Below are 25,570 nucleotides of genomic sequence, written 5' to 3'. Positions count from 1 at the left end.
CATCAGAGGCCCTGCGGTCTCGGTATTCCAGTCAGAAAAGGAAGGGAGGAAACCGAAACAAAATGACCACAGGCAAACAGCAAGCCTAATAAGAAAGAAAATGAATGGAAGGTAGTTCGGGCCACTGAATTCTTGTTCTTATTAAATGCAATAATATCTTGCTTTATATTTTAAAAAGGACCAAAAAAAACAAAAGCCCAATAAACCCATACAGATTTAAGTGGAAGGAAGAAAGCTTGAGATTGTAGTAGGAAGGACCTTCCAGAAGAAAGAGGGAAAGCATTAGAATACAATGTGCCTTCTTTCAGAGTGGGAGATAGCTGTTCTATGACAAGCTGTTTATGAGGAAACCCTGTGTGTTGCCTGGGCCCCGCTGGGGCTACAAGGAGAGAGAACTACCCCAGCTCCTTTCCAGTCTCCTGATTGGCTCTTTTGCTTGCAGTCTCTGCCCAACTGACTTCTAGATCTTTTAGACTTTAAATTTAGAACATGCCATACCTTCCAGGTGTGTGAGACAGAGACAAGTTTTGGCCGAGGAAAGCCTTGTTGTTTGGAGGCTTGCTGTGGAGCTCATTTCTCTCACTGGTCTCATTTCAAAAGTCTCGGAGTTAGCTTCCTGAGACTATCCTAAAGGAATGTCTCCGTGAGAAACTAACAGGTGTAGGCTCTGTTGTACTTGGGTGCGTAACAATATTGGTTATAAATACAGTAAAACATCTGCTATTTTTCATCTGTCGTCACCCTTTTGCTGTTTATTTTTGTACTTCGTTCAGCTACGTGAAACTGGAGTGGTTGGCTTGCTAGCAGTAGGCTTGCATGTTCTGATTTTTGTGCTCATTTGATTTGTTTTACTTGTTTCTATTCAGATTAACGTGATAGGTATTCATTTAACTTGAGACTTTTTCATTGAAAAGCATTTTTTCACTTAAATGTTAATTTAGATGATTTAAAGTATTTTAGAAGCTCTAAATTTCAGCAGTGTGGTTCCTTTCTGTCCTAGGGATTGTTTTCTGATACAGAAGTAGATTTTTATCTGTTTAAGGGCACGGTGGCTCCTTTGTCCTCACTAGCAGGAGTTTGCTTTGCTCATTTTGGTGTGACTGTGCATGATGTGATAGTTGTTGTGACCCTGGGGCCCAGAGAGCAGCCTGAAAGCTTTGGTGGCTCTTTAATTGTACATCTTTAACCTCAGGGCAAGTTCTCTCACCACCTCAGTGTTCAGAGGAGACCAAAGCAAATGTAAGTGAGGGAAATGAGGTGGAGGCCACAGCTTGTAGGGAGGATGAAGTAACCTCAGCTGTCTGCATGGCTTGGGCGGGAGGGTGGTCCAGCTCTCTGTGTGGGGAGTGGAAGTCCTGGCTGCCGCCTCCATACTTCCCTTGGTCTTCTGGGTAGTCTTTCTCACTGCTCCAAGCAGTCCTGCCTACTGTTTCCTTCTCATCTATATTCAGGTGCCCATAACGTTAGGGATTGAGGTTTTCTACGCTTTGGTCTTTGCCAATTGCTGTGTCTCCCCCCCCCCCCGCTGTCCCCCTTTCAGAATCCTTGGAGAGATTCCATCGGCATTGTGAGTTAGAATTATAACTAAAGGAGTCTCTTCTATAGAAAATTGTGCAGGTGCTGGGTTAAATTTGGAGGGCAGGGTGGGGGACAGGGTTGATAGTGACAGAAGACTAGACTAGAACTAATTAATACAGGAGCAGCATTTGGAGGATTTCAATGTGACCTAGAACTGGCACCATTACTGGTTTTTTGTTTTTTGTTTTTTATTTGTTTGTTTGTTTTGGTGAAAGATGTTTTGGAAAAGTTTACAGGAATTTGGTTATGATCATTGTAAAATCAAACTATACTGATTCCCTTTCTCCTCCCTTCAAAACTGAACGATGCCCCCCCTCCCCCCAAGTATTGCTCTTTGCTCCATAACTGCCTTCTTGTTTTCTGTTTTTGGTTCCTGCAGTCTCTAAGTGGTTAGAAAGAAAGTACGCTATAGATAAAGACCCTCTCTCTTCCCCGTTTCCTAGCAGGGCTCAGTTGTTAGATCTTGTTCCCTCTATCTTCTGCTTCAGTCAGCCTGCATTTTTTTCTATACAAACAGGCGAAGGCGCTGATGCTATTCTAAACTGGGAAATGAAATGCAAAACCGACGTTAATGTAACATTATGGTTGAGATTAAATGCACCAAAATCAGGAAATTCAAAGTTATGCTTCCCCCAGCAACTATAACTCAGCCTCATCTGGCGTGTGTAGTATTTTGTGTGAGTGTGGATGGTGTTATATGTTAAGACATTAAAGTTAACACCATAAGCAGAGCACAAAATGCTTGAGGGGGCTGAGTTATGATGACCATGTGAGCTGTAAGTGTTCTCGTGCAGGCTCCTGACTCCTAGAATAATTTTTTTTTCCTGCCCATCAGACCAGTTATTGCCTTTCTTTTCAGTTATATCTCTGCTTTAACACAGCTCCTTTTCCAGGGTCACTATGAGTGAATTCTTGGTGGCCAGTAATTGTAGGGAGAATGGGGTGGTCCACTAGACCCTTTTGTCCTTTGTCCCTGCTTCCATAAAAGTGGCACACACACACACACCCCCGCCTTACAGGGATGGGCCTCATCCTGACTCCCTTTGGCTCCTCACTAGTGCTCCCTGAATAGGAACAAGCTTCACTGTGTCTGTAACTCCATGTGAGAGCCAAGGGGCCCCTTTTTATTTAAAGCAATGCAGAAGTAAAATATACATTTCAGGAATGAAGCACTGGTGGATGGTGCTGCTGCTGCCTTGTGTGTTTGGCATAGCAGAGACAAGATCGAAATGGGTTTATTTGCTCTATTCAGATTGCTTCTCTACCTTCCCCAGGGTTTATACCTTTAAGCTGCCATGATGTGTAGTTAGGCTGTGGAGTTGCCTGGGGGTGGAGCCAGGAATTTTCCTTGGGGAGCACTGGGTCATTGGTAACAAAATCACCACATAATTTAGTACAAATCAGGAAACATCCCCCCTAGCCTCTTATTATCCTGGTGGTCTCCCCAGGGCTGAGACAGCTGTTGGAATGCAGGTTTGTTAGGCACTGGGCTAAGTTTGGTGGTAGGAAAGAGCTCCAAAGAATAGGAGCATTGATACATGCTGAATGAAATCAGGGTCTGTAAATAACAGTGACACTGAACTGCCTTTTAGAGTTTTTGTTGGATGTGACAAATCCAACTAAGTCAGAGAAGGAATGGGGAGGAGGAGCTCATTTAACCACCTTGAAGGCAATGAAAAAGCCGCTCTTTGGATAGCAACTGCTGGAATGAGAACTAGTCCCTACCCTCAAGGAGCTCAGAGTCAAGGGGAGTGAGTGGATGTGTGACCATACGTACAGGCAGTACACTGTCATTACAGAAAGCATGGTGTAGTGGGAACAAGGAACGGGTGGGAGCCATCTGCACACTCACACTGTGCAGGAGGGGCAAACAGGCTTCATGTTATGAGAAATTTAGGAGGCCCGCAGGGCCATATAGGCCTGAGGCCTCACAACTGTTACAGCAGGGATTTAAAACAAAACAAAGCAATCAGAGGGGTTTAACAGAGGAAAGTTGGGTGACTTGGCTTAGTTCTGGGGGGCCGGGTCTGGTTTTTGGGCTAATTTGTCAGAATGTTAAAAATGAGTGAGAACAGGTGATAAATTTGAGTCCAATGAATAGTTCACTATTGAGTTAGTTGGATTATTTGTATCAGTTACATATTATTTCTCACATTCAAGTTAGAAGATCCTATTGGGATGCTTGTAAGAGAGAATATGAAGTGTAGAAGAGGTTTCGGAATATGAACCAGTAAGGTCTGGACACAAAGGGTGAGGGTCAAAGTGGTAAGATAAGAGGGTAAGAGTTTTTGTTGGATATGACAAAATCAACTAAGTCAGCAAAGGAATGGTGGTGATGAGGTGGTGGGAGCTCAGGCTGAGACTCTGAGGCATTATTGGGGAGGCCAAGCTGGTATGTTAGCTGTTGCCGAACGAAGGTAGCATTTGGTGGGGTGCCAGATCTCAAGGGAAAGGCAGTCTCTGGAGACTGACAGGACATCTTCTACTTAAAATTCTGGGAATTTGGATCTGGATCTGCTAGTACACACCTTAAACAGACCTGGAAGGTTTTGACACTTCAAACAGAAAAATGGCTGTTTGGTTAACATTGAGAGGAATGTAAAAGAATGTAAAAGAAGGATTGATGAAGAGGCAGGGGAGCCAGGGTGACTAGAAGACCGGCAAGCACACGGAGAAAGGGTCGGGACGAGAATGTCAGCTAGGGGAATGTTGAGAATGAGCATGCATGCTTTTCATCCCCTTGCTCTAGCCTGTCATGTTTTCTTCTCCCCTGTATTGATTACATTGCTTCTACAGACTCATCTCAGTGGTTTGACATGAGGAAACTGATACTAGGTGATGCTTTCTTCATCACTGTGTCTTGTTGGGAAAAGGATTCTGCATCATTTTGATTAAGATGCCATTGGGATGATTATTTTTTATCCTCTTATCCTGGGTGTTCACAATACTAAAAAGCCCCCACAGCATTACATTTACGTGATGAGTTCTGAGCTTCAGCTGTAAAAATTGAGCCATAGCCTAAAAGCTATGACAAGAGTGTTCCTAGATTGACATTAGGGCTTCCCTTCCCCCAAGGCTGGCAGCCTACAGCAAAATGACGACCAGCCTCTGAGAGACAAACACCAAGGACTCTTTGATAGTGAAGAAGAGTTATTGTGGAATAGTCTGCTGTTTGGGTCTATCCCCAGATGATATAGTTAGTCAATGGGAGGTATGCAGATTTTTGGTTAGCAGAACAACAGCACCATCACATGGGTGGCTCTACTTTTCTTCTGGGGCTGTGGTCAGTGTCTAGTCCTGGGGAACCGTGCCAGCCAAGCGTCCATCTGAAGGCTAAATTGGGGCAGGGACTTTTATTTGGAAATACCCAAATTGCTACAAGTAAAGAGTCTACAGTGCAAGCTGAGATTATAGCATAAAACTTTAATCCCAGCACTCAGGAGGCAGAGGCAGGCAGATCTCTGTGAGTTCAAGGCCAGCCAGGACAGCTAGAGCTACATAGTGAGACCCCATCTCAAAGGAGTGAAATACAACAAAACAAAAAGCCCATAGTGCAGTGTGCATGGGGAGGTTGAAGCAAAGTTAGTTAGTGAATAAACAGAATGAGCAACTGCAGTCCGTGGGAACAAAAGAAAAGTGTTCCAAGGGTCCAAAAGTAGATGTGGAGAAACATGTTAGGTACATTACTTAAGAGGGGTGTTAGTGGCCGGGGTTAAGGTGGTAGTGTTAGAAATGAAGAGAGGTTATGTGTTATAGCCCGTAGGTGTGCTGACTAAGACACAAGCCTGAGAACCATGCTCTTTCATAGCTCCCAGCTCCATTGGATTCTAGTTCCCTCCAAGTCATAGTGCTAAGTGATTTGGTAAGGAACAGAGTATTCAATCTTAGGTGTCATAAATGGGCTTAACTGTGAGTTAAAGATCCACACCAAGGAGAACATACAGGGACAACAGCTGTAGACAAGCTGTCCCTCTGAGATGTATTTGAGGTGCTGTTTGTCATTGAACTAGAAGAGATAGCTAGTGATGATAACCGGCAAGTGAGCTGGGAATCCTGCTCCTCAAAATCACTATAACACTTAGCACTCTGACTTGAGCTCATCCCTCCTTAGTTCAGGGACAAGTTTTGTTTATTCCCAGGTACTTCTCTGAGCACCAGTGGCATTGATAGGGCAACTGGTCAACTGAAAGGGATTGATGATGTAGATAGAGGCGGGCAAGGGTCTCATGAAATCACATGTGCTATTTGGGCAAGGTCTTTCACTGGGAAAGTAGTGTAACTAGTGGTCTGAGAACCAGCAGCATCCCCATCACCCATGGGCTTGTTAGAAATAGTGTGTCAGGCCACACCAGAGCTAAGTAGATTCTGCAGTTTGACAGATCTTCAGACAATTCTGTCTGAGAAGTACCACTGTAGTCTGGACTAAAGGTTTTCAAACTTTAGTGAGGGTTGGAATCAGTTCAGTAGCTGCTGAAAGCCACGATCACTGGCCTCAACACCAGAGCTTTGGGCTCACAAATTTGTTTTGTTCTTCTAAATCGGTGGTTCTGAACCTGTGGGTTGCAACCCCTTGGGGGGCGTGTCAAATAACCCTTTTTCAGGGGTCACCTAAGACCATCAAGAAACACAGATATTTCTGTTACAATTCATAACGGTAGCAAAATTATATTTATGAAGCAGCAATGAAAATAATTTTATGGTTGGGGATCACCACAACATGAGGAACTGTATTAAAGGGTCCCAGCATTAGGAAGGTTGAGAACCATTGCTCTGAATCATTTTGTTTCCCTTGAAGAAATAACAGAAAAAACCCACAACTCTAATGAAGCAAGGTGGAGAACAAAGCAAGACTGAGAACAACACCCTGCTCTTGGGTAAGGGACTGACTCTTTACCAGGCACAGTGAAGTGCTCTTGATGATTTCTGTTTGTTTGTAGTGCTGGACTTGAATGCAGGGCCTCAGCCAGATGAGCGCTCTAGCACCAAGCTACATTGCTCAAGTGATGGGAACTGTCTGAGGTACTAGGGAGTAATTCCTACCAGCTTAGGGAGATGTAGCATCATCAGCTATCCAGGGAGAAAGGCTTCAGGGCATGATGGTGGGATGGCAGGCTACATATTGCCTGCTAGTTGTCTCAGGTTTTAGGTCTGTTGTGCTAGCACAACTGCCACCCTGTCATGTGTGGACAGAGGGCAAGGAACCCATGAGCACTCCTTAGGGATGAAGTCTTCTAGTAGACTTCAGTGGTGCCTGGGGCTGTGGATGGCATTTCTGAGCCACGCTGCCTGAGTGGGCCTGATTCTGTCTCAATTACCTATTGCCCTTCATTTCTTCACCCCCAACTAGTGAGTCTTTAGGGCAGTTTATGATTGATTGGAAAAAGTGAGTCTTTGTGTAACCAAACTCTAATATATCTTGTAATTCTGAACAAGTTACATGACTTTCCCCCAGTTTATCAGACTAACTGAACAGGATTTGGCTGCATGTGTCCAAGTCCCCAAGTGAGGACTCTGGGCCTCTAGAATGAAGAGAGCTGAGGTAGAGGCTGTTCTGAGCAGGGACACAGTAGCATGGTGGCTGAGAGCGTAGGCTTCAGAACTGAACTGTCTGGATTTGAGTTTTCTCTCCACCACCTGTGAACAGTATGACCTGGGCTAAGTGACTCACACCCCTTGTCCTTCAGTTTTCAGTTGCCTTATTGGCAAAGTGCAGTTAGTCGTAGTTCCCATTTTATAGGACCTGTGGGAGGTACGATGAACTAAAAATACACTAAGTGCTCCAGACAGGGCTTAGCATGCAATGGCTGTACATGTCAGCACTTAGTAGAATTAATTCTAGTGTTCCTCTGACCCATGGCTGTATAGGAAGCTGTTGGAGTATAACAGGTGACTGGGAGGCCAGCCTTACTTCTCTGGTTCTGTGGAGAGTCTTCAGGCCTTCTGTCCAAGTAGTGGGTAGTGGCTGGGCTCTACTTAGAGAGATTTGCTATTCCCCTTACTGGAGTGGTAAGTGGGGATTGGCACCCTGTTCTACTGCCATGACAGACTTAAAACTACTTCAAGGGACTCCTTCTTTACATAACTGAGATTGGTTTTTATTAATTACACGACAGATGTATGTATGTATGTATGTATGTATGTATGTATGTATGTATGTATGTATGAAGATTCAAAGGAGTGTTTGGGTGGTTTGCTGCCCTAACGGTTAGCTTTACAAGGTCCTCATACTTGAAGTTACTGAGAGTATGTAAAAATATTCCAACTGAGGCTGTTTCCGAGTTGTGTGCATATGTAGAGAGACACAGGTGTGCATACTCCAGGGTGAAGATGTGGTTTTTAACACCTTTGATCTCCTTTACTTACTGATACTGTGGGTTCAATTTTGTTTTTTGATTTCAGATTTTAGTAAAGGTAAATTATAACTCGGTCTGTTCTCCCACTCCTTAAAGAATAGCAATTTCTACTTTCAGCCTTTTTTCTACATTTGAATGGCTTTGGGGGGTCTGTGGAGATCGGTGGAGGGGGACATGTAGGTGAAAAATCAGCCTTGTAAAGCTCTGGGTTTTTTTTTCCCCTTCGTTGTCCTGAAACTTCGCGCATCAGCTCTCATCTGTCAAAGTGTAAATCAGCAATTAAAACCCAAACAGCCAAATGCCAAAGATGACCCGAAGCACAAAGCAACTGACAAACAAGTCCGGACAAATCGACGGGTAATTTATAAGCTTTGCCCTAAAATCTAATTATTTGGCAATTCGAATTTGCAGCCAGCCAGGGCTCGGCAATAAATTTAACCCGCCATAAATTATTTAGGAGCCGGCTGTGGTGTAAATCAAAACCACGAGTGTTTGTTTAAGAAATAAGCTCCTTGTGCATAAATGCCCCCCCCAACTGTTAAGCAAATCATACCCAATGCAACCCTTGCTCCTCCCAGCCCTCTTCCCCTCTTCCCAATGACCAGGAGGCTTTTTTTCCTCTTGAGAAAGGGTTGGTTACCTTTATATCAGTTCAGATCCAAGCATTTGGCTAAGCCTCATGCTTGTCATTCGTGGTTAGATGGCCTTTGGGTTTTTATCAGACCCTTCGGTACAGGGGATAGAAGGAAGGGATTGTTAGTATTCCTACAACAAACAACTACAACAGGGATAGATTCCGTTTCCTGTCTCTAAGTTGAGGAAATGCCTGTTTGTTCTTCTCAGATTAATTCGGGCAAGACACGAAAATGATCTTCTCAGTCCTTTATTTCAGATGGGACCGCAGAAGCATCAGCTGAGGCAGAGAAGAATCTGTGCTTTGGGAAAATGGGCCAGACTACTACTGTATTAACCCTTGCCACCAATTCCAGCAGTCACCTGAGCCCTTTCTGCTTAATGTCTTTTGTTGTTGCTTATTCTCTTCCGGTATAACCTAATCTCTACAGATAATTTAGTTGAAGGAGGTTTTCATACCCCAAAAACAAAACCTACAAATTTATTTCCTGTAGTCTTCAAAAGTGGGCATGAACTTTTACTTGAAATGCATTCCAGTTTTGTCCTCAGTTTATTAAGGGAAACACTGGGGTTCTTAGTTGATCAGTTTTAAATCAAATGGTCTTAAAACCTGCGTTCCAGCTCACTTACGTTGGTAAAAGCAAATGAATGTTTACTTGGTGCTTCCTTTTTGTTTTCTCTCCCTTCAGGGGAGAAATTGCAGCTAGTGTTTTACTGTGAGGGATAGTAAATAAATGCAGCAGCTTTAGAAACTTGGGGACTTTGGAAAATCCAGATTTTGAGGTGTTTGTCCATAGTTGCCAATTATGACCAGTTTCCAACCACCATCAGCAGACCAGCTGAATTACTTTACTCTGCCCTCAGACAATCGAGTAGTGTAGGCACTTTGTGCATGGTGTAGGATAACTCCCTGTTCAGTTTTGGCACTAACAGTCCTGTGTTCTAGAAACCACTGGTCCCAGGCTAACTAGACAGTTTAGGTAAATCTGGGGTTAAGTGATTGGTATCATTTGAGGAAGGAAACCATTTAGAGATGTAAGGATGGATGAATCCAGTAGACATTGCTTTGGAGTGCTCTGTGTCTGGGCTTGATTCTGGCTCCACCACCTACATTGTCACCTTAGGCAGATCACCTCCCAGATCCTGTGGAAAATTCCAGAAAGCAGAGTGTTTTCTGTTTAACAGATACTGGCTCTGTCTCCTGCTTGTTAGCCCCTTCCTGTCTGCACGAAACTGAAGTTGAGAAAGGGAGGGCCAAGTGCCAGGACCAGGGCCAGGTGCAGAGATGCTGACTGAAGGCTCAGGCTCCGTCCCTTCCTGAGCTCAGCCTGGTGCCATCTCTCTGGCTACAGCATGGAGGAGGCTCTTTAGGAACATTTCTCTAGGACTTCTGCCTGGGATGCTGCTGTTGGGATGTTGAGGAGAGAGTACTGAGTTCCCTACAGAACAGCCAGTTGTACTAGTCTCTTTCCCCACTCCCTTTTGGAAGTCCCAGCTCCATCCCTTACTAGCAGCATAGTTGCTAGTGACCATAATATCTCTGGGTCTTAATTTATTGTGAAGTAGCAACAGTAATGACCTCTAATTAATAAGTTGTTTAGAGGCTTGAGATCATTTCTGTTAGCACATAGCCGAGTATCTACCATAGTGGAAACAAGAAGTGGAGGGAACAGGACGATTCCATTCTCCACATGGCAGAGAGTGTTGGAGACCATCTCCTTTGTTCCTTTCCCCAGAGTCTTGAGCATGCTAGAGAGAGGTCCACACTTCACTGCTGTGCCTGTGCTTGGGCTGTCTGCTAAGTAGTAGGTGCTTTAACAGTATTGGCTTGTGATCTGCTGATGGTGCTGATGGCGTCACCTGTCTCCTGGGATTAGTAAGCATAAAATAAGAAAATGAATGAAGAGGACAAAAGCCTAACACTTGGTATGTCCCTCCACTGTCCATTGTTTGCTCAGGTATCGTTTGTTTCTACTTACTAACGAGTTCAAGCACTTCTCCAAGGCACAAATTACGTATCTCTTAAGTCCCACTCTATCTAACACAGTAGCCCCTAGTAGATTAATTGAATGTGAGTGGCATAGGAAAACAAAAGAATTATGGAGCTATTCTTAGGGGCTAGAAAGAGGGCTTATAAATACAGACTGGGGCTTCTTCCTCTAGGACAGAAGCACTCATCTGTCCCCGAAAAGAAAAATAAAACAAACAACTCTCTTCTTTCTGGGGGAATAATGAAGTTGGGCAGAGGAAAAGGAAGAGGGGCAGGGATAATGTTGTATTATCTAAGAGCAGCTAGAGCTAGAAGCTAGCACTAAGGCACATCTTCACCAATTCTTGGGTGGGAATTGATACCATCTGCTTGTAGTATTAGAGTAGTGTCTTTGACCATCATCCATCAAGGAAATGTTTGGCACAGCTTAGGCACATCTGCTGCATAGTGGACCAGCTTGGTGCAGCATAGGGCTCCTCTCCATGACTGGGCTGTTTGGGCTGGTGCTCTGGGGGTGGACTTGCTGGACAGTATGGGAAGGAAAGAAGTATCTAAGTGTGGTCTGTTCTGATTCTCTCAGAGAGTCTTCTAAATTTTACTGTAATTATGTGCGAGTGTGTCTGGGTGTATACAGGTAAGTACAGGTGCCCTGATAGGTCAGAGGCTTTGGATCCCCTGGAGTTAGTTATAGGTGGCTGTGAGCCACTTGACATGAGTGCTGGGAACTGAACTCAGGTTTTCTGCAGGAGTAATATATGCTCTAACAGCTCAGTCCTCTCTCGAACTCCATTTAAAACATTTTTTCTTTTTGTTTTTTAAGATTCTTGAGTCTTCTGTCACAAGCTCCTCTTTGCATTTCAATGGTTCAAAAGAATAGGTCATGTGCAGTCACATGGTTGTCACAGCTCTTGCTGCTGCTGAGGAAAGACTCCAGAGTAGCCATATTGTGGATCTGGCTCTTAGGAATCCTCCTTGATTTTTGAGGAATAAGCCTGGCTGATGGGCCGATCTCATGTGTCCTGAGGCGTTTGCTTTCTTTTCTTTCTTTTCCCCCATGGAGCTGAGACAGGTCTCAGGAGGGTGTCACTGAACTTGGTCACTAGCTCCATGTCCCTCTGAGTGCAGGAACCAGCAACAAGAGAGTTGGAATGCCGAGCTCCAGGGAGACTCGGCTGAATTTTCAGAGCCTGCTGAGAAAGCTGATTCAGTTCTGGTCAGAGCAAGAGCTCCACACATTGTGTTTTATAATACTAATGAAATTCCAGATCTGTAATAGCATTTCAGATATCTAAAACAAACCGGGTGCTTGTAAAAAAGTGGAAGGAGATCAACTTTAAGCCATACATTCTTGGTAATAGAGGTTTTTCCCCTATTTATGTTTGATAGATATTTTTGTTTCCAGAGGAATGTCAACTCCTAATTTCATAATGTATCACAGGCTTAAGAAAATTGAATTTAATAAAAGCCAAAGATGAATGGCATCCTTAAAGGTCCCAACACTTGTCTTTATTAGCAGGACAAACTGCAGGTCTCCAAACACTGTTTCTTTCCAAATGAAAGTTTAAATGAAAAGTACAGTTGTGTCGCAGGTTAAATCTCATTGCGGGCCTAGCTAACATTGTTAGTGAGGAGCTGGCTCTCTCTGTTTCCTTAGACACCAGGGCAGCCAAACTCACCAGGCTGTGGAGCTCTTTCTATTGGGGGAGTATTTTTCCTACTCAGTAGGAGAAGAAGAATTTACTATAAATCCAGGGGTCACAAGGGGGCCTGACTCATGAGCCACAGCTCAGAGCTGACTCTTGGGAATCGTGGATATGAGAATTTTTAGGAACAGCAGCGTCTATGGTGTATGTGCATGTGCTCAACTTAGTTTCTGGGGCAAAACTCTCCTCTGCTTGGCCTACTTTGTAGTCCTTTGTGGGAACCAAGGCCTAGCCAGTTGGAGAGTGAGTCTTTCACTCCACTGGGAGGAGAAGTGTCTGTCCCCTGACCTAAGCAACAAACAGTTCAGGCCTTCTTGCCCTTGCCCTGAAGCCATTAGCCCTTGCTGTGTCTGGTAATAAGTTCAGTTTCTTCATCTCTGGGATCAGCCCAGGAGGACCAGGCAAGCTTCCATCAGCTTCCCCATCTTTGGGCATTTCCCCAGCCTAGGGCAGTGAGTCACAACCTGTGGGTCGTGACCCCTCAGGGGTCAAATAACCCTTTCGTAGGAGTCACCTAACACCATTGGAAAACACAAATATTTACGTTACGATTCATAACAGTAGCAAAATTAAAATTATGAAGTAGCAATGAAATAATTTTATAGTTGGGGGTCACCACAACATGAGGAACTGTATTGAGAGGTCACAGCCTTAGGAGGTTGAGAACTACTGGCCTAGGGGTTCCAGGCAGTCAGAGCCTTTAAAATTTCTCTGATCTGAAATCTAACTGCCTTGATTTGTTTTTCAGCCTTATTGTTATGCTTTGGATTGAAATAAATACTTAAAAATAAAATAAGTCTAGCCCCAGATGTGGTGGCCCATGCCTTTAATCCCAGCACTCAGGAGGGAGAGGCAGGCAAATCTGAGTTCAAGGCCAGCCTAGTCTACAGAGTGAGTTCCAGGACAGTCCAGGTTACACAGAAGCCCATAATATTAGTGGATATATTTCTCAAGGATGGCAGTTGTATCCCTTGGGACGTGAAGGCAATCAACAGCTTTCTGCCTTCCTTCCACCCACTGATTCCCTGAGTGGGGTCAGTGGTCAGCAGTGGTGAGATCTGTATTGCTTCTCCAGGATCTCTCTGCAGAGAACGAGTTTGCCTTGGTTTTGATGATGCCAGAAGGATCTTCTCTGGAGTGAGGGTTCTGGGGTAGGTATGCCCCTGGAGCTGATTGTTGGGGCCCTTGTGTGGGCAAAACTCCTGTTTGTCTCTGCAGTGGAGGCTGTTTTCACATGCTAATTTTACTTGGAAGATTTTACTTTTATTTATTTTTTTATTATTTCCTATTTGTCTTTTCCAGATGTTTTCAGGGCAGTTTTTTTGTGTGTGTGTGTGTGTGGGTGTTGTAAACTAATTCCATTCATGTTTTAAAAATTTATGAAAGCGCTAATAAAAATGTCAAAGTGGTAAAAATGTTAGCTTTTCCTCTGCTTTGATTAAATTTTGCAAACTGTTTTTGAATATTAAAAAGCAATATATTTTTTTATTTTCTCCCCTTGGTTTCCCTCTTCTTCGTGGTACGCGTGCTCTCTCCTGCCCTCTCCCCCCTCTGGTGCATCCCTCCCTTTCCAGGAACGATGTATGAGGCGTGCTGCACAGCCAGCGTTCTGCAAGCCTGTTTGCACACCAGGACCTTGGTGCTGTGCATCTCTATTAAATAACGGAGACAAATTAATCTTAGAGACACCAAACAAATTGTCACTCCTCCTCCTTCTCTTCCATTACCTTCCGACAGACTGGGAAGGGCTTGCTAAGCAGTTGGGCGGATAGGGCAGGCAAAGGGGAGTGTGCAGAGCTGGAAGGAAAGGTGGGAGGCACTGGCCTCTATTAACTGGTGTTCTCTTTCCTCCTTCTCTCTGATATCCCTTTTGGCTTTATTTGGGGGGATTGTTTGTTATCTTTTTTTTCCTTTCTTTCAAAAACTAGTGAAGACCCCACTGCCACCCCGCCCCCACTGTGCCTGTGCTGGTGGCTGCTTGCTTACCTAGAGATCCAGACCTTTCAGGACAGCAGCCTGGGCAAGAGAAGGAAGGCCTTTCTTTCTCTTAGAGGTTCAACTGATGGGCTCCTGTCAGGGAAACTGGCAGGCAGAGTGCGGGCGCTACTATCTTCCTTCCTAAAAACCATGGGGAGGCTTGTTGACATCCCCTCTTCTAGTCTTAGGTTTGGGCTGCAGGAGGAATGAGCCATTTTTTCTCAGCCTGGCATAGTTATTTGAAATGGTTGATCATAAGAATGACTTACCTTCTCTTCTGTTTCTTTGGCATTCTAGGAAATCATTGAGTTTCCCATCCTGAAGTTAAATGGCCGGACCATGGAAATCGAGTCTACCTTTCACATGTATGTCCAGCCTGTAGTCCACCCACAGCTTACCCCCTTCTGTACAGAGGTAAGAGCTGCTGGGAGAGGAGCTTTGGGATTGTTGGTTCATGCAGACCACTTAGAGAAAACTAGACCTGATCAGTGGTTAAGGCAAGAGTGCAGCAATGGCTTCTTTAGTCTGTGACTGCTTGAGTACCTGTCCCCAGGAACAGCAGCAATACTGTTTGCCCCAGATTTTCCAACATTTCCCTTTCCTTCTTGCCCTCCATATTCCTAACAACTGTACACTTGGAGTCAGTCTCTGAATAGTATGGGACTCAGGTTCTGTCTTGTTCCATTTTCAATAGTATAGTGCCTGCTGGGAAGAGGTGAAGATTTTAGCCACTTAGAGAGAATTGTTACGTTCAGGCTTTCTTAGCTTCCTAAGATGCTGATGTTACTCTGTCCTTCTACAAAGTAAAGCAGGACTCTCCCACCAAGGACAGAGAAGAAAGGCTGGCCAAGGCTTAGGTGTTTTTATCTAGGCTCACACTGTACTTGGCTACCTTGTCTGCAGATTAGCAGTCTCCGTTTTACAGACTGCAAAAATGGAGCTGAGATTTTGATGATTGCCTGAGGTTTAGAAGAGAGGAGCTCCTGGGGGGTTGACTCCCAGAAGGGTGTAGAGAAGTTTTCTGTGGCTGCTCTCACTGTAATGTGCCATGCATGCCATGCGTTCTGTGGTGGAATCACTGGTCAGGCATGCATGGGAGCAGAGGTGAGCCTTTGTGCCTTCATGCAAAGACCTATTTTCTATACATAAGTGAAATAGGGGAAAGAAGTCCTTGAGGGATCCCACACATTTTGTTGTTGTTGTGGAAGAGGCTGGGGAACGGCCTGCTAGATGCAGTGGGTGGTTTGGTGGGCCCTGAGGCTAACTAGCCTAGATATGGGGTCTCCAGAGCTGCTCCTGAACTCATAGTCAGTGTTTGCCATTTGGCCCAGGTAAGCCTTTTATGGCACGCACCCCTCTGTCCAGGTTTCCAGTCTTGCAAGCCTTTCATTCCAGCTCATGATGTTGAAGCTGTCCCTCATTTTCCCCCTTCCCCTGGAAATGGCCTCTCCCGCTAGGGTGAGTGGCTAATTTGCCCTTTGCTCTCTTTTAGAAAGCCATCATTCAACAGTGGAAGGAAGGTTATACTAGCTACCACCTAAGACACCCAATGGCCTGGAACCCATGCCATGCCCTCTTCCCATCCAGGTACTAACCAGGCCAACCTGGTTAGTTTAGCTTTGGGGAACAAATGGAATGGGGACATTTAAACTAGTGTGGTCACACTGCCTGGTGTGGACCAGAGGCCCAGATCTTGGAGTGGTTGCTGCCTGTTCAGGAATGGCAGAATGCTTCTGGGGCCGGCCTTTGGCAAGGGTAGGTGCTCCAGAAAGTGGGGATGGGAGGCACCCAGGAGCATCCTCCAGCACAGAGTTTCTGGTGCAGCTTTGTGAGACTACAAGGAAAGCATGGTTTTTTTCTTCTTGACAGTTTTACCCAGGAACATCCACAGTTGGAGGATGGTGGGAGTGGTGTTGGGATCCGGGCGGCACAGCGGTTCTGAAGACAAAGGTCTGGTTGTGAGGCACTGGGTTGAGAACTCAGTGCTCTCCAGACTCCTAGCTCCTGCTCTGTCCCCACCTGCTGCGGTGTGCCCTGTGCTTTCTTGTGCTCCAGGCCTGCTTAGGGTTGCAATCCTTCCTTGGTGCACAGCCTGGATTGTGCTTACCCCAAAATCACATTGATCAGATAGCTTATATTTTGATTGTTTATCTGTTTTGCTACTCAGTGATGTGTTCCCAGAGTACAGATCCATTTCTGTCCCATTATGAGAGTTAGTACCATGTGTGCTCCATAAACAAGGGACTGTTGCCAAGGAGGTGTCTGTGTCTCCTCCAAAGCTACTATACTGTGGACTTGGTCTTTAAAAAAAAAAATCTGTGTTTGGCAGGGAGTGCACACATGCTGTGATGCACGTTGGGCAGAGGACAGCTTGTGGGAGTCAGTTCTCCTTACACTGTGCCGCCCAGGAATTGAATTCAGGTCCTTAGGCTTGGTGGCAAATGCCCTATGGATGAGCCATCTTGGTGACCTCTGACTTGTCCTTTTGAGTGAGTAAAGTCTCTGGAAAACCTCACATTACCTCAGTGTTGCCCTGAGCCCATATCAGTTGTAACTAGGTCTTGAAGAGAATTCTGGGTACAGGGTGAGGCCTCACCTGCCCTGGCAGTAAGCCACTGTTGAGATAGCGGTGGGTGGGTGGAGTTAACCTACCTGGAGCCTCTCATTAATAAATGTGTGAGCAGTGCTCTCACACCTCTAGACTGGACCCAAGCAGCTCTTCTAGCATAGCTTCTTTCTCAAATGCACAAGAAGTTCTTAAGAACCCTAGTGTGGTAAGGTGCATAGGCATGTGCCTATAATCTCAGCACTCTGTAGTCAGAAACAGGATGAGGAGGAGTTCAGTGCTGGTCTGGACGACATGAGACTGTCTCAGATAGACAAATAGGTATGCATGATGACTCATGCCTGTAATCTTTGTACCTAGAGGCTAAGACAGGAGGCTGGGAGTTGGAGGGCAGTCTGGATTAACCTATTGAGTTCAAGGCTGAAATACCAAGACCCAGGGCTAGATAATGAGACCTGGTCTCAAAAAACACCCAAACAAAACCTCTAACCTGTATATGTGCATGTATGTGTGAGCACATGCTTGTATAATGCTGGGCCACAGAGAAAAGGCTTTGGCCTAAACAGATCTGTAGTTTCACAAATGCTTATGCTGCTTTGTGAAGAAAGTCTCAGCCTCCTGAGGTACTGCTTCAGTTCATTGACAGCCTTCCTGAGCATGGCTCTAGTGGAGACAGGGCTGGATGTTCCTCTCCTGTGGCCTCTGGAATCTGACCCAGCTTGTGAGCTCGCGCTCCAGCAGCTGGGCAGCTGCAGTCCTTGGCCATGTACAGTCTTTTGTTGTTGTTGTCATGAAAAAAAAAAAAACAACCAACAGAGAAATGCCCATTTTGCTAAATGCCAGTAAAGGGCTTTGTCTTGCACCTGTACTTAGAAAGGGTGAGATTTATTGGTCTCTTTGTGTGAGGAGAAAGAGTGGGTCTGGTTATCAGATTGCACACCAGAGACAAGTGCTTATGTAATCAGCACACTGTCGTGGTGTCGGAATACGATTGTGTTGGAGATAAACTGTGAAAGGAGAGCGCCTGGCCACTGACATGCTGCTGGCACTGAGTTTCCTGGGCTGCTTCCTGGAGTTGCTACTGTTTCTGATGACGCCAGCTCATCCCTGGACAGAGCCCTCATGTTGGTAGGGTCCTTGGGAACCAGCAGTGTGACCGACCAGTCATGTCCAAAGTCCCCGCCTGTGCTTTCCATCTGGAGAAGTGGGAGTTAATCTGTTAATTCCTTGGTGGAAGGAGCCAGAGAACACACATTAATTCTTCCTCTCACCTCTCCTACCTTAAGTGGTTAAGGCCTCTGAGCCCGTTTAGCCTGTGAGCCCTGGTTTTCAGCTTAGCAAATGCTTGGCTTTGCTCTAGTACCGTTCATTGTAAGGAAAAGAAAGCCTTTTGCAAACATACACTAATCTAAGCAGGGATGAGCTTAAAACTACAGTATGAAGGATTTAAGTTAGGCCTAAGATAGAACTTCCCAGTTAATTTTATACAGTTGTCTCTCTCCCTCACCATTCACAGATTGGTAGTATATCAAGTACGGGGACTAGCTGCCCCAGTTTTAGCCCTCTTCATCGAGTGTGCACTGGCAGAGCTAGTAAGAGGTGGCTCATTCTTTGAGTGATGAATCTAACCCTTCAAGAACTTTCTCAGTCCCTTAAGGGCTTGGAGACTTCCCTTAGGAGACTGTGTCTAGTTGAACTACTTACTGTTCAAGCCTTTGTCTCTGAGACTGACTTCAATCCCAAATGAACTCAGTGGTGAGCCACACTGGCTGGCCACCAGTGGAAACGCTTGCCCTCTAGAAAGCATGGCATCACAGTTGACCGACATGTGGGGAGAGGTGGGCCTGGCCTACAGTGAGGAGTCCTACAGCTTTCCAGCAGGACACCTCTGTGACCCCTAGTTTTCTTTTTCGGTGACTTTTTTTATTGTGTGTGTGTGGTGCTAAAGTTAAAAGCCAGGGCTTTGAGTCTGCTCGGCAAGTGCTGTGCTACTAATCTACAGGTGTCGTGTGTTTCTTATCTGCGTCTGTTTTCCCCAGGGCCTAGGTTCTTGCTCTGTGCCTTTGTCTGCACATGTAAGACTTTCTGAAGCCTTTCAGTGTTGAGCTGCTCTGAACTCCCCTGGGTGGAGCCAGAGAAGGGCGCCTGGCCATCCCTAGGGCTCATACTAGATGCAGACTGGTGCTTGGACCCTGGAGCTTTCCAGAAGGGAGAGTGAATGTGAGCCTTTCCCACCACAGCCCTGACCCTAACTCATCCCTCCAACCTGGAGAATTTAGTGGGAATGAGCAAGGCTGCGGGGAGTAGCTGCAGTCCCTGGCTGTCAGTCTGTCTTCTGGAAGGTGGACCTGGAGTTGAAAATGAGAGTCTCTCCCTGAGTCTTGGTCCCTGTGTGCCTGACAGAAAATGCAGGACAACTTCTTGTCTGCTTGGGGTGTGGTTCTGAGCTTGGGTAGGCTCTGGGTGCTAACCAGACTAGACACAGGAGGGCACTGTGATGAAGAGGGCAAATTCCAAGAAGGTAGAGCTTCAGTGTTCCTGTGCAGGCCCCTGCTTCTCTGGCACATAGTAGGTGCCAGGAGAATGAAGAAGAGGAGTGCTCTGTTCTCAAATGTAAACCTCCCTCCCGTGCAGGGTGCCTCCCCGTCCCTCTAGGCTGTAGCAGGAGAGCAGTCTTTTCTTCTTTTGACTCAGGCCCTCCCTCTGCTGGGCAGTTCTTTGGTCTCCCAAGCAAGGAAAGGGTGTGGAGGTGCCAGCCGGGTGGGCATGCTGTGGGTTAAAGCCTTGCGAAACAACAGTGTAGTTAATCTTTCTAATTTATTTTCCTTTTAGACCATGGGAAGTCTGTAGGCAGCAGCTGTTACCCAATTAAAATACAGATTAATATAAAAACAGTTTCTGGAATATAAAATAGAGTGGCTGTGTCCTTACACTTCCTTAAAATACCACCTAATAATGACTTGATGAACTACAGAAACCCACCTAGAGGAACTCAGCATTCTTAAAATGAAAATTTCTTCCCTAAAAGGTGTGTATTACCATTCCATGTAAGTCACTATGAGAAAATAACCTTCCCTCTTAGAGCCAGCACTTTCTGTGAGTTGGGTATTTGGTAGTCATTAAATGTAATTATAGTTTAATTGGAGTTTTAAACCCCTTCCCCCACTTCAACAAAAAAGTTGTTTCCAAGCCAGCTCGACATAGTACTCTTTGTGAGAATAGCCAGGGACATGATAGCATTGTGAGTTCTAGCTAGTGTCTGGGACAGGGCCTCGGGCTTCAAATACCGATAGGAAGTCTGTGCGCTTCAAATACCAATAGGAAGTCTGTGCCCACACTGTGCTTGAGTGATATTTTTACTCTAGAAAAAGCAAAGCAAAACAAACTTGCTTAAAGCTAGGCCTGACCTGGGCGTGGCCTATGCCTGTGAGTCAGTCCCTAGGCCAGAGTCTATCCTTCAGACTTTCTTGTCTGTCTCCCCATTGCTCGTAGGTGGCCTTCCAGCTTGCCTAGGCGGTGTTGAGAACTGAGGTGTGCAGATTTCTGAGGAGATTCACTAGGTTTGAGGAAGTGCTGGATTGACAGAAAGGGAAGGCTCAAACCCAAGTGTGCTAGGCTCCACGGGAACTTCTGTGAAGTCAGAGTCTAATGTGCCTTAAGACTAATTTGTGGGAGCTTATTGAACCTGTTGAATACAAAAGACATGTAAAATTAAAAGAAAAAATCCCCCAAATGAACAAACATGGAGCCTGCCCTGTTGTTAGCATGGGTGTGCAGGCCCGTCTCAGGCTACCTGCTGTTGAGGATGTTCATACCGCATCCTAGGATATGATTCCCAAGCGTCTGGCCTGGCTCTGAGCTTAAAGCAGTGAGGCCCTAGCCCTCGCACTGGGAGGAGGAAGAGGGAACAGAATGGACCATCCAGCATGAGTCCCTTGCACCTTGGTTTTCCACCCAAAGGCTGTTTTTCTTTTCTTACAGCTCACCGGGATTATTCAAGCCATGGTGGATGGCCAGCCAAGGCTGCAGCAAGTGCTGGAGGTAGGCTGAATGACCTTTAATTCCTGACCTCTGACCTCTTCCTGCTGCCTTTTTCCCCCACCCCTCCAGAGAATGTAGCCGTATAATTTGACTATGATTATGGCTTGATTAGAATAACATTTGCTGTCACATCAGTGACATGCCGTTGAGAGTATTGAACCATTGATCTGTCATCTCCAGCTGTTCCCGTCAGGGTTACTGACAGGATGTCCAAGTGCTGCCAGGAGTCAGGCAGAGCCCCCTCCTTGCCTGGCCTGGGGACAGCCCTGTGCTGTCTGTCGGCCTGCACTGGGTGGGCTGGGGCAGGGGAGCTAGCTGCTTTGCAGCCTTGCGGGGATTAGCCCCAGGGACTGGAGGTGTTTTTGTTTAGCTTTGGTGTTGGCTTCTTGTGGCATGTGAGCACTTCATTAACTCACCCAGAACTCCCATCGATGGCTTTTGTTTGCTGTCAGCTCCTCCAGGAGCTGCAGCCGGCTGCCGGCCCCACCGCAGCTTGCTGCAGGATGCTGCCATGTGCCTGTCGGGTGCAGAGGCTGCACTGGGTAATGATTCCTAATCAGAATAATTACAACAATTGCCTATGTGAGGGAAATCAAATTAAAGACTTTAGAACTCTTGGCAGAGACCACACTTCTTAGATATTCTCCTCAGGGAACTGGGAAAGGTTAAGGCGCTGCTTCCTATGCTCTGGCTTGCGGGAGTAAGGAAGAGGCTATGCTTGGTCTCAGCCTCCCTCCCCTCTACCCCTCCAGCCTCAGGGTTTTCTAAGAAAAAAGGTTCCTTCCCAGCCCTGCTCTGTAGAGGAGGCAGACAAGAGCAAGCCTGTGGATTTCGTTGGACGCTTTGTTTGTAAGACTTGTAAATCCAAAGCTTAGACCTTATCAGTGTTTAGGAGGAATAGCAAGGCATGTTGGCATGGGAAGTGGACAGCGAAGAAGCGGAGTTGTGGGATCAAAAGGGAGACATCTCCCCTTAGCCATGAATCCTGTCCTCTGGGGGAGCATTGTGGCCTGAACATCCTGGAACCATTGGGATAGAGCAGGTCTGAAAGGCAGACTCGGTTTACCTCAGTGGCAATGAGTACTCTGTATTCCTGGAGTCTAGAGGTCCAGGCATGTCAGCTCAGTTTTGGCCATGGTGAGGGCACTTGCAATAGATGGCAGAAGGCAAAGAAGGGAACTTCTATTTGCCTCCCTTCCCTACTGTCCTGTAGAGAGGTAGTCCATGCTAGGACTGAGGGATCCCCTCAGTATGGTTGCTCTTTGCCAACAGTATCCCCAACCAGCCTTGCTCTAAGAAGGGAGAATAGAGGACTGACAGCGTTTCCCAGGAATGTCTGTTGCTGGAGTCCTGGCAGAATGTTCTAGGTCAGCTCCAAACCAGGGTCATTAAAGTAATGGTTGAATTGAGGGGAGATGTGGTGTTCAAAAGATACCTTCCTGGAGTAGGGTGCTTAGGATGTTCTGAATGTCATCCACTCCTAGACTTTGTAGGTGAGGAGGGAAGATTTCAAGCATCAATCTGAGTAGTTTCTGGAGAACAAGGACACCATATCAGTCCTGTTAGTCCTGAGTCAGTTACAGAACTAAAATGTGAATTTCTTGTCCCAATCAAAGCAGCCAGCAAGATGCTTACCTGACTCGTCTATTCGGAGTAGAGCTCAGGCTGGGCCCACTACCCTGCCGGGGATGGGAGGGACTACTGAACAGACAGTTGTCTTGTGCCTCCTGTTGCTTTTCTTCATTTAGGCAGAGCAAGGGAGGTCAGGCCTGAGTGTCTGGGCAGACTCACACGGAAAGATGCTCACTAAGTTTCTGCCACATGGTGGAGTGTAAGTGCCTCTTGGGACAAAGATGGTCATGCTGGCTGAGTCCTTCTGTCGGCCTGTCCTGTCCTCATCTCCTTTCCCACTGTGAATTGGGAGGTTAGCATCCTATCATGTGGGACACTTACTTGAGTGTATAGAGTCAGCCAACTAACACAAGGTTTTAGGGATTTAGGAAGCTCTGGGTTGATCTTATCACTTCTCTTGAATGAAGTCTGTCTTTTCTTTAGATGACCTTGGGTAAAGATGTGATGGTGTGTGTCTGCACATGTGTGTACATGTGTATAAGGGATTAAGCCAGAGAACTGAGAAGACAATCAGCAGTGGAGTACCCAGCCTCACTGCTTAGGAGGTTCCTGGGCTGGGGAAGATTCGTAGGCATAGATAGATGCAGACTATGAAGAGGGTTTAGAGACTGTGGTCTACACAGTTGAACCAGGGAGCAGCTCTGACACTCTGGGAACTAGCCTCCCATGGAACTTGAGTGGGTTCTTGGTCTTCTTATGGGTGCCTCTAGCATCTCAGAAGTGCCAAGGGAGCTAGCTACACCTGCTAGATGGAGGATTCTTCATTGCAGCCCACATGTGCTCTCCATTACTGCTGAGCACACAGCCCCTCTGCAGTCTGGTCTGACTGCATTTCCAGCTTTTTCTGCACTTTAGGCTTGGCTCACTAAACTTCTGTCTGTTAATGTTCTAGTCATCAAGTATCTGTTGTTTTGAGACAGGGTCTACTGTATAGCTCAGGCTGGTTTTGAACTGTCTTTGTAGCTCAGACTGCCTCACACTTGTGATCCTCAACACCACAGCTTCCAAACTGCTGAGATTACAGATGTGTGCCATCATGCCTGGCAACACATTTGTTTGGAATTAAATCCAGGTCTGGGTTTGGGATTAGGACAGTGAATGAAGCAGCGCGCGCGCGCGCGCACACACACACACACACACACACACACACACACACACACACACAGATGCCCCTTGCATTCTTACAGTCTGCTAGGGAAGACAGACTGGAAGTCACTTCTTACGTAGTCATTCCACCATGTCTGTACTGTTGCCAGCGCGCGCGCACACACACACACACACACACACACACACACACACACACACACACACACACACACACACAGATGCCCCTTGCATTCTTACAGTCTGCTAGGGAAGACAGACTGGAAGTCACTTCTTACGTAGTCATTCCACCATGTCTGTACTGTTGCCAGGAGTGTTCTTCCTCTTGGTCCTGCAGCAGTCCAATCACTTTTCCAACTCCCTTCCTCTTCTCTCAGCCTCCTGTCTATTGTAGGGGAGGTGTTGACACATCATCACAGTTAATTCTCAGAACAACTCAGGAAGGATTGTCATCTTACCCCGTTTTATAGATGAAGGAAACTGAGGTACAGTGGTATTAAATGACTTTTAAATTACTTCCAGTCAACAACATAACCAGGATAAGGAAGAGCCAAGGATTGGAACCTAGATGTGTGTTGCTTTCAATTCTGTGTTTCTAACTACTGTATGATAGAGACTTAAGAAATAATCATCCCATGCAAGTAGAATCCATGGTCTTATTGGCTGCACTCCCTCCCTGTGCCTGGGATCTTCTGAAAAATAGGCAATGCTTCATGAATTCTTTATGATAATTCTCTTGTTATATACCGATGCTTGTGTTTGTACTCCAGTGTGAGTGCAAACAGTAAAATCAGCTGGAGGCATGAAGAGAAGGACTTAGGTGTGCTTAGGAATGCTTTCTTTCCCTGTGCAGCACTTGAGCTCAATCTTCAAAATACTCTGCTGAATTTGAACCCTTGGCTAAGAAAAGGAGAAATGCAAAATAGAGCCTGTTTTCCAGCCCATCATTGGGACCTCCTTTGAAGGGAAAGGGACTCCATCTTTGCTTGATGAATAGCTAGGTTCATAAACACAGTTAGTAAGCACTTACTGTTAGTGTGAAATAGCATGAGTGTGAACAAGACTATAGGTAAGGTACTGCTTGTGGCTTCTTACTGCCCTGTTCTTATGGCCCAGGACAGCCTGTGTTTGTGCTGGGCTGTGCCTTAGTATAACAGTCAGGGAAAGAGACAGTCAAGTCAGAGAAAGGTGTTTGGACTGCCAGTTGGGATCATGGGTAGGCTGTCATACATTGAAGGGTAGAGGGGCTCCCTCTCCCACCACACACAGACTTGTGATGTCTTCTCAAAGGGATCATCCTTTAAGAACCTCTGTAGTCCAGAGCCAGGCCAGGGCTAAGAGCACACAGCTCAGCACAGCTGGGTGAGATTACCATTCCTTCTGCTCTGATTACAAATGGCTTATCTACGTGTCACTGTTGGGGCTATTCATAGGCTCAGAAAAAGGACAATCTCATCTGTTCTTGTGTACTTTCCAGAGGGTCGATGAGTGGATGGCGAAGGAAGGCCTCTTAGATCCCAACGTCAAGTCAATTTTTGTCACCTGCGGAGACTGGGACTTGAAAGTCATGTGAGTATGTAGAGGGCTTCTTTGCTGCAGGGCTTGGCATCTAAGGGACCAGGCATTGTCTTTTAGGGCTTAAATGTTCAAGCTTGCTGGGCAGCAGGGGTCCCTGGGTCTTTGAGAAAGGCTGGGAGCTGTGACTACTAGGCATCTCTGCAACAGGGCAGGGACCAGCTAGGGGCCTTTGACAAGTCTTGCTGCTCACAACAGCCCTTCTAATTGCTGGCCTGCATGTTACTGACCCAGAGAAGAGCATTAAAAGAGGATTTGGGGGGGGGGCACATATATTTGGTTTTTCGAGATAGGGTTTCTGTGTGTAACAGTCCCAGGTGTCCTAGAACTCATTTTGTAGACCAGACTAACCTCAAACTCACAGAGATCCACCTGCCTCTGCCTTCCGAGTAGTGTGATTAAAGGTGTGTGTGGCCAC

At 46.1% G+C, this 25,570-nt stretch overlaps 1 protein-coding gene across 4 annotated transcripts in view; it reads left to right on the top strand.

The window, feature by feature from the left end:
* The window catches only part of Eri3 (ERI1 exoribonuclease family member 3), a 134,644-nt gene that overhangs the window by 18,128 nt on the left and 90,946 nt on the right, over positions 1 to 25,570 (top strand). For all 4 annotated transcript variants that reach the window (XM_052718189.1, XM_052718188.1, XM_052718187.1 and 1 more), the window contains 3 exons: positions 14,532 to 14,648; positions 20,782 to 20,841; positions 25,055 to 25,146. In XM_052718189.1, the coding sequence (XP_052574149.1) occupies positions 14,532 to 14,648; positions 20,782 to 20,841; positions 25,055 to 25,146 (269 nt within the window). The remainder of the gene's footprint in view (positions 1 to 14,531; positions 14,649 to 20,781; positions 20,842 to 25,054; positions 25,147 to 25,570) is intronic.

Source organism: Peromyscus californicus, unplaced genomic scaffold (genome assembly GCF_007827085.1).
Source record: "Peromyscus californicus insignis strain IS unplaced genomic scaffold, ASM782708v3 Scaffold_5__1_contigs__length_169319896, whole genome shotgun sequence".
Taxonomy (NCBI): Eukaryota; Metazoa; Chordata; class Mammalia; order Rodentia; family Cricetidae; genus Peromyscus; species Peromyscus californicus.
This window is presented reverse-complemented; position numbering and strand designations above follow the sequence as displayed.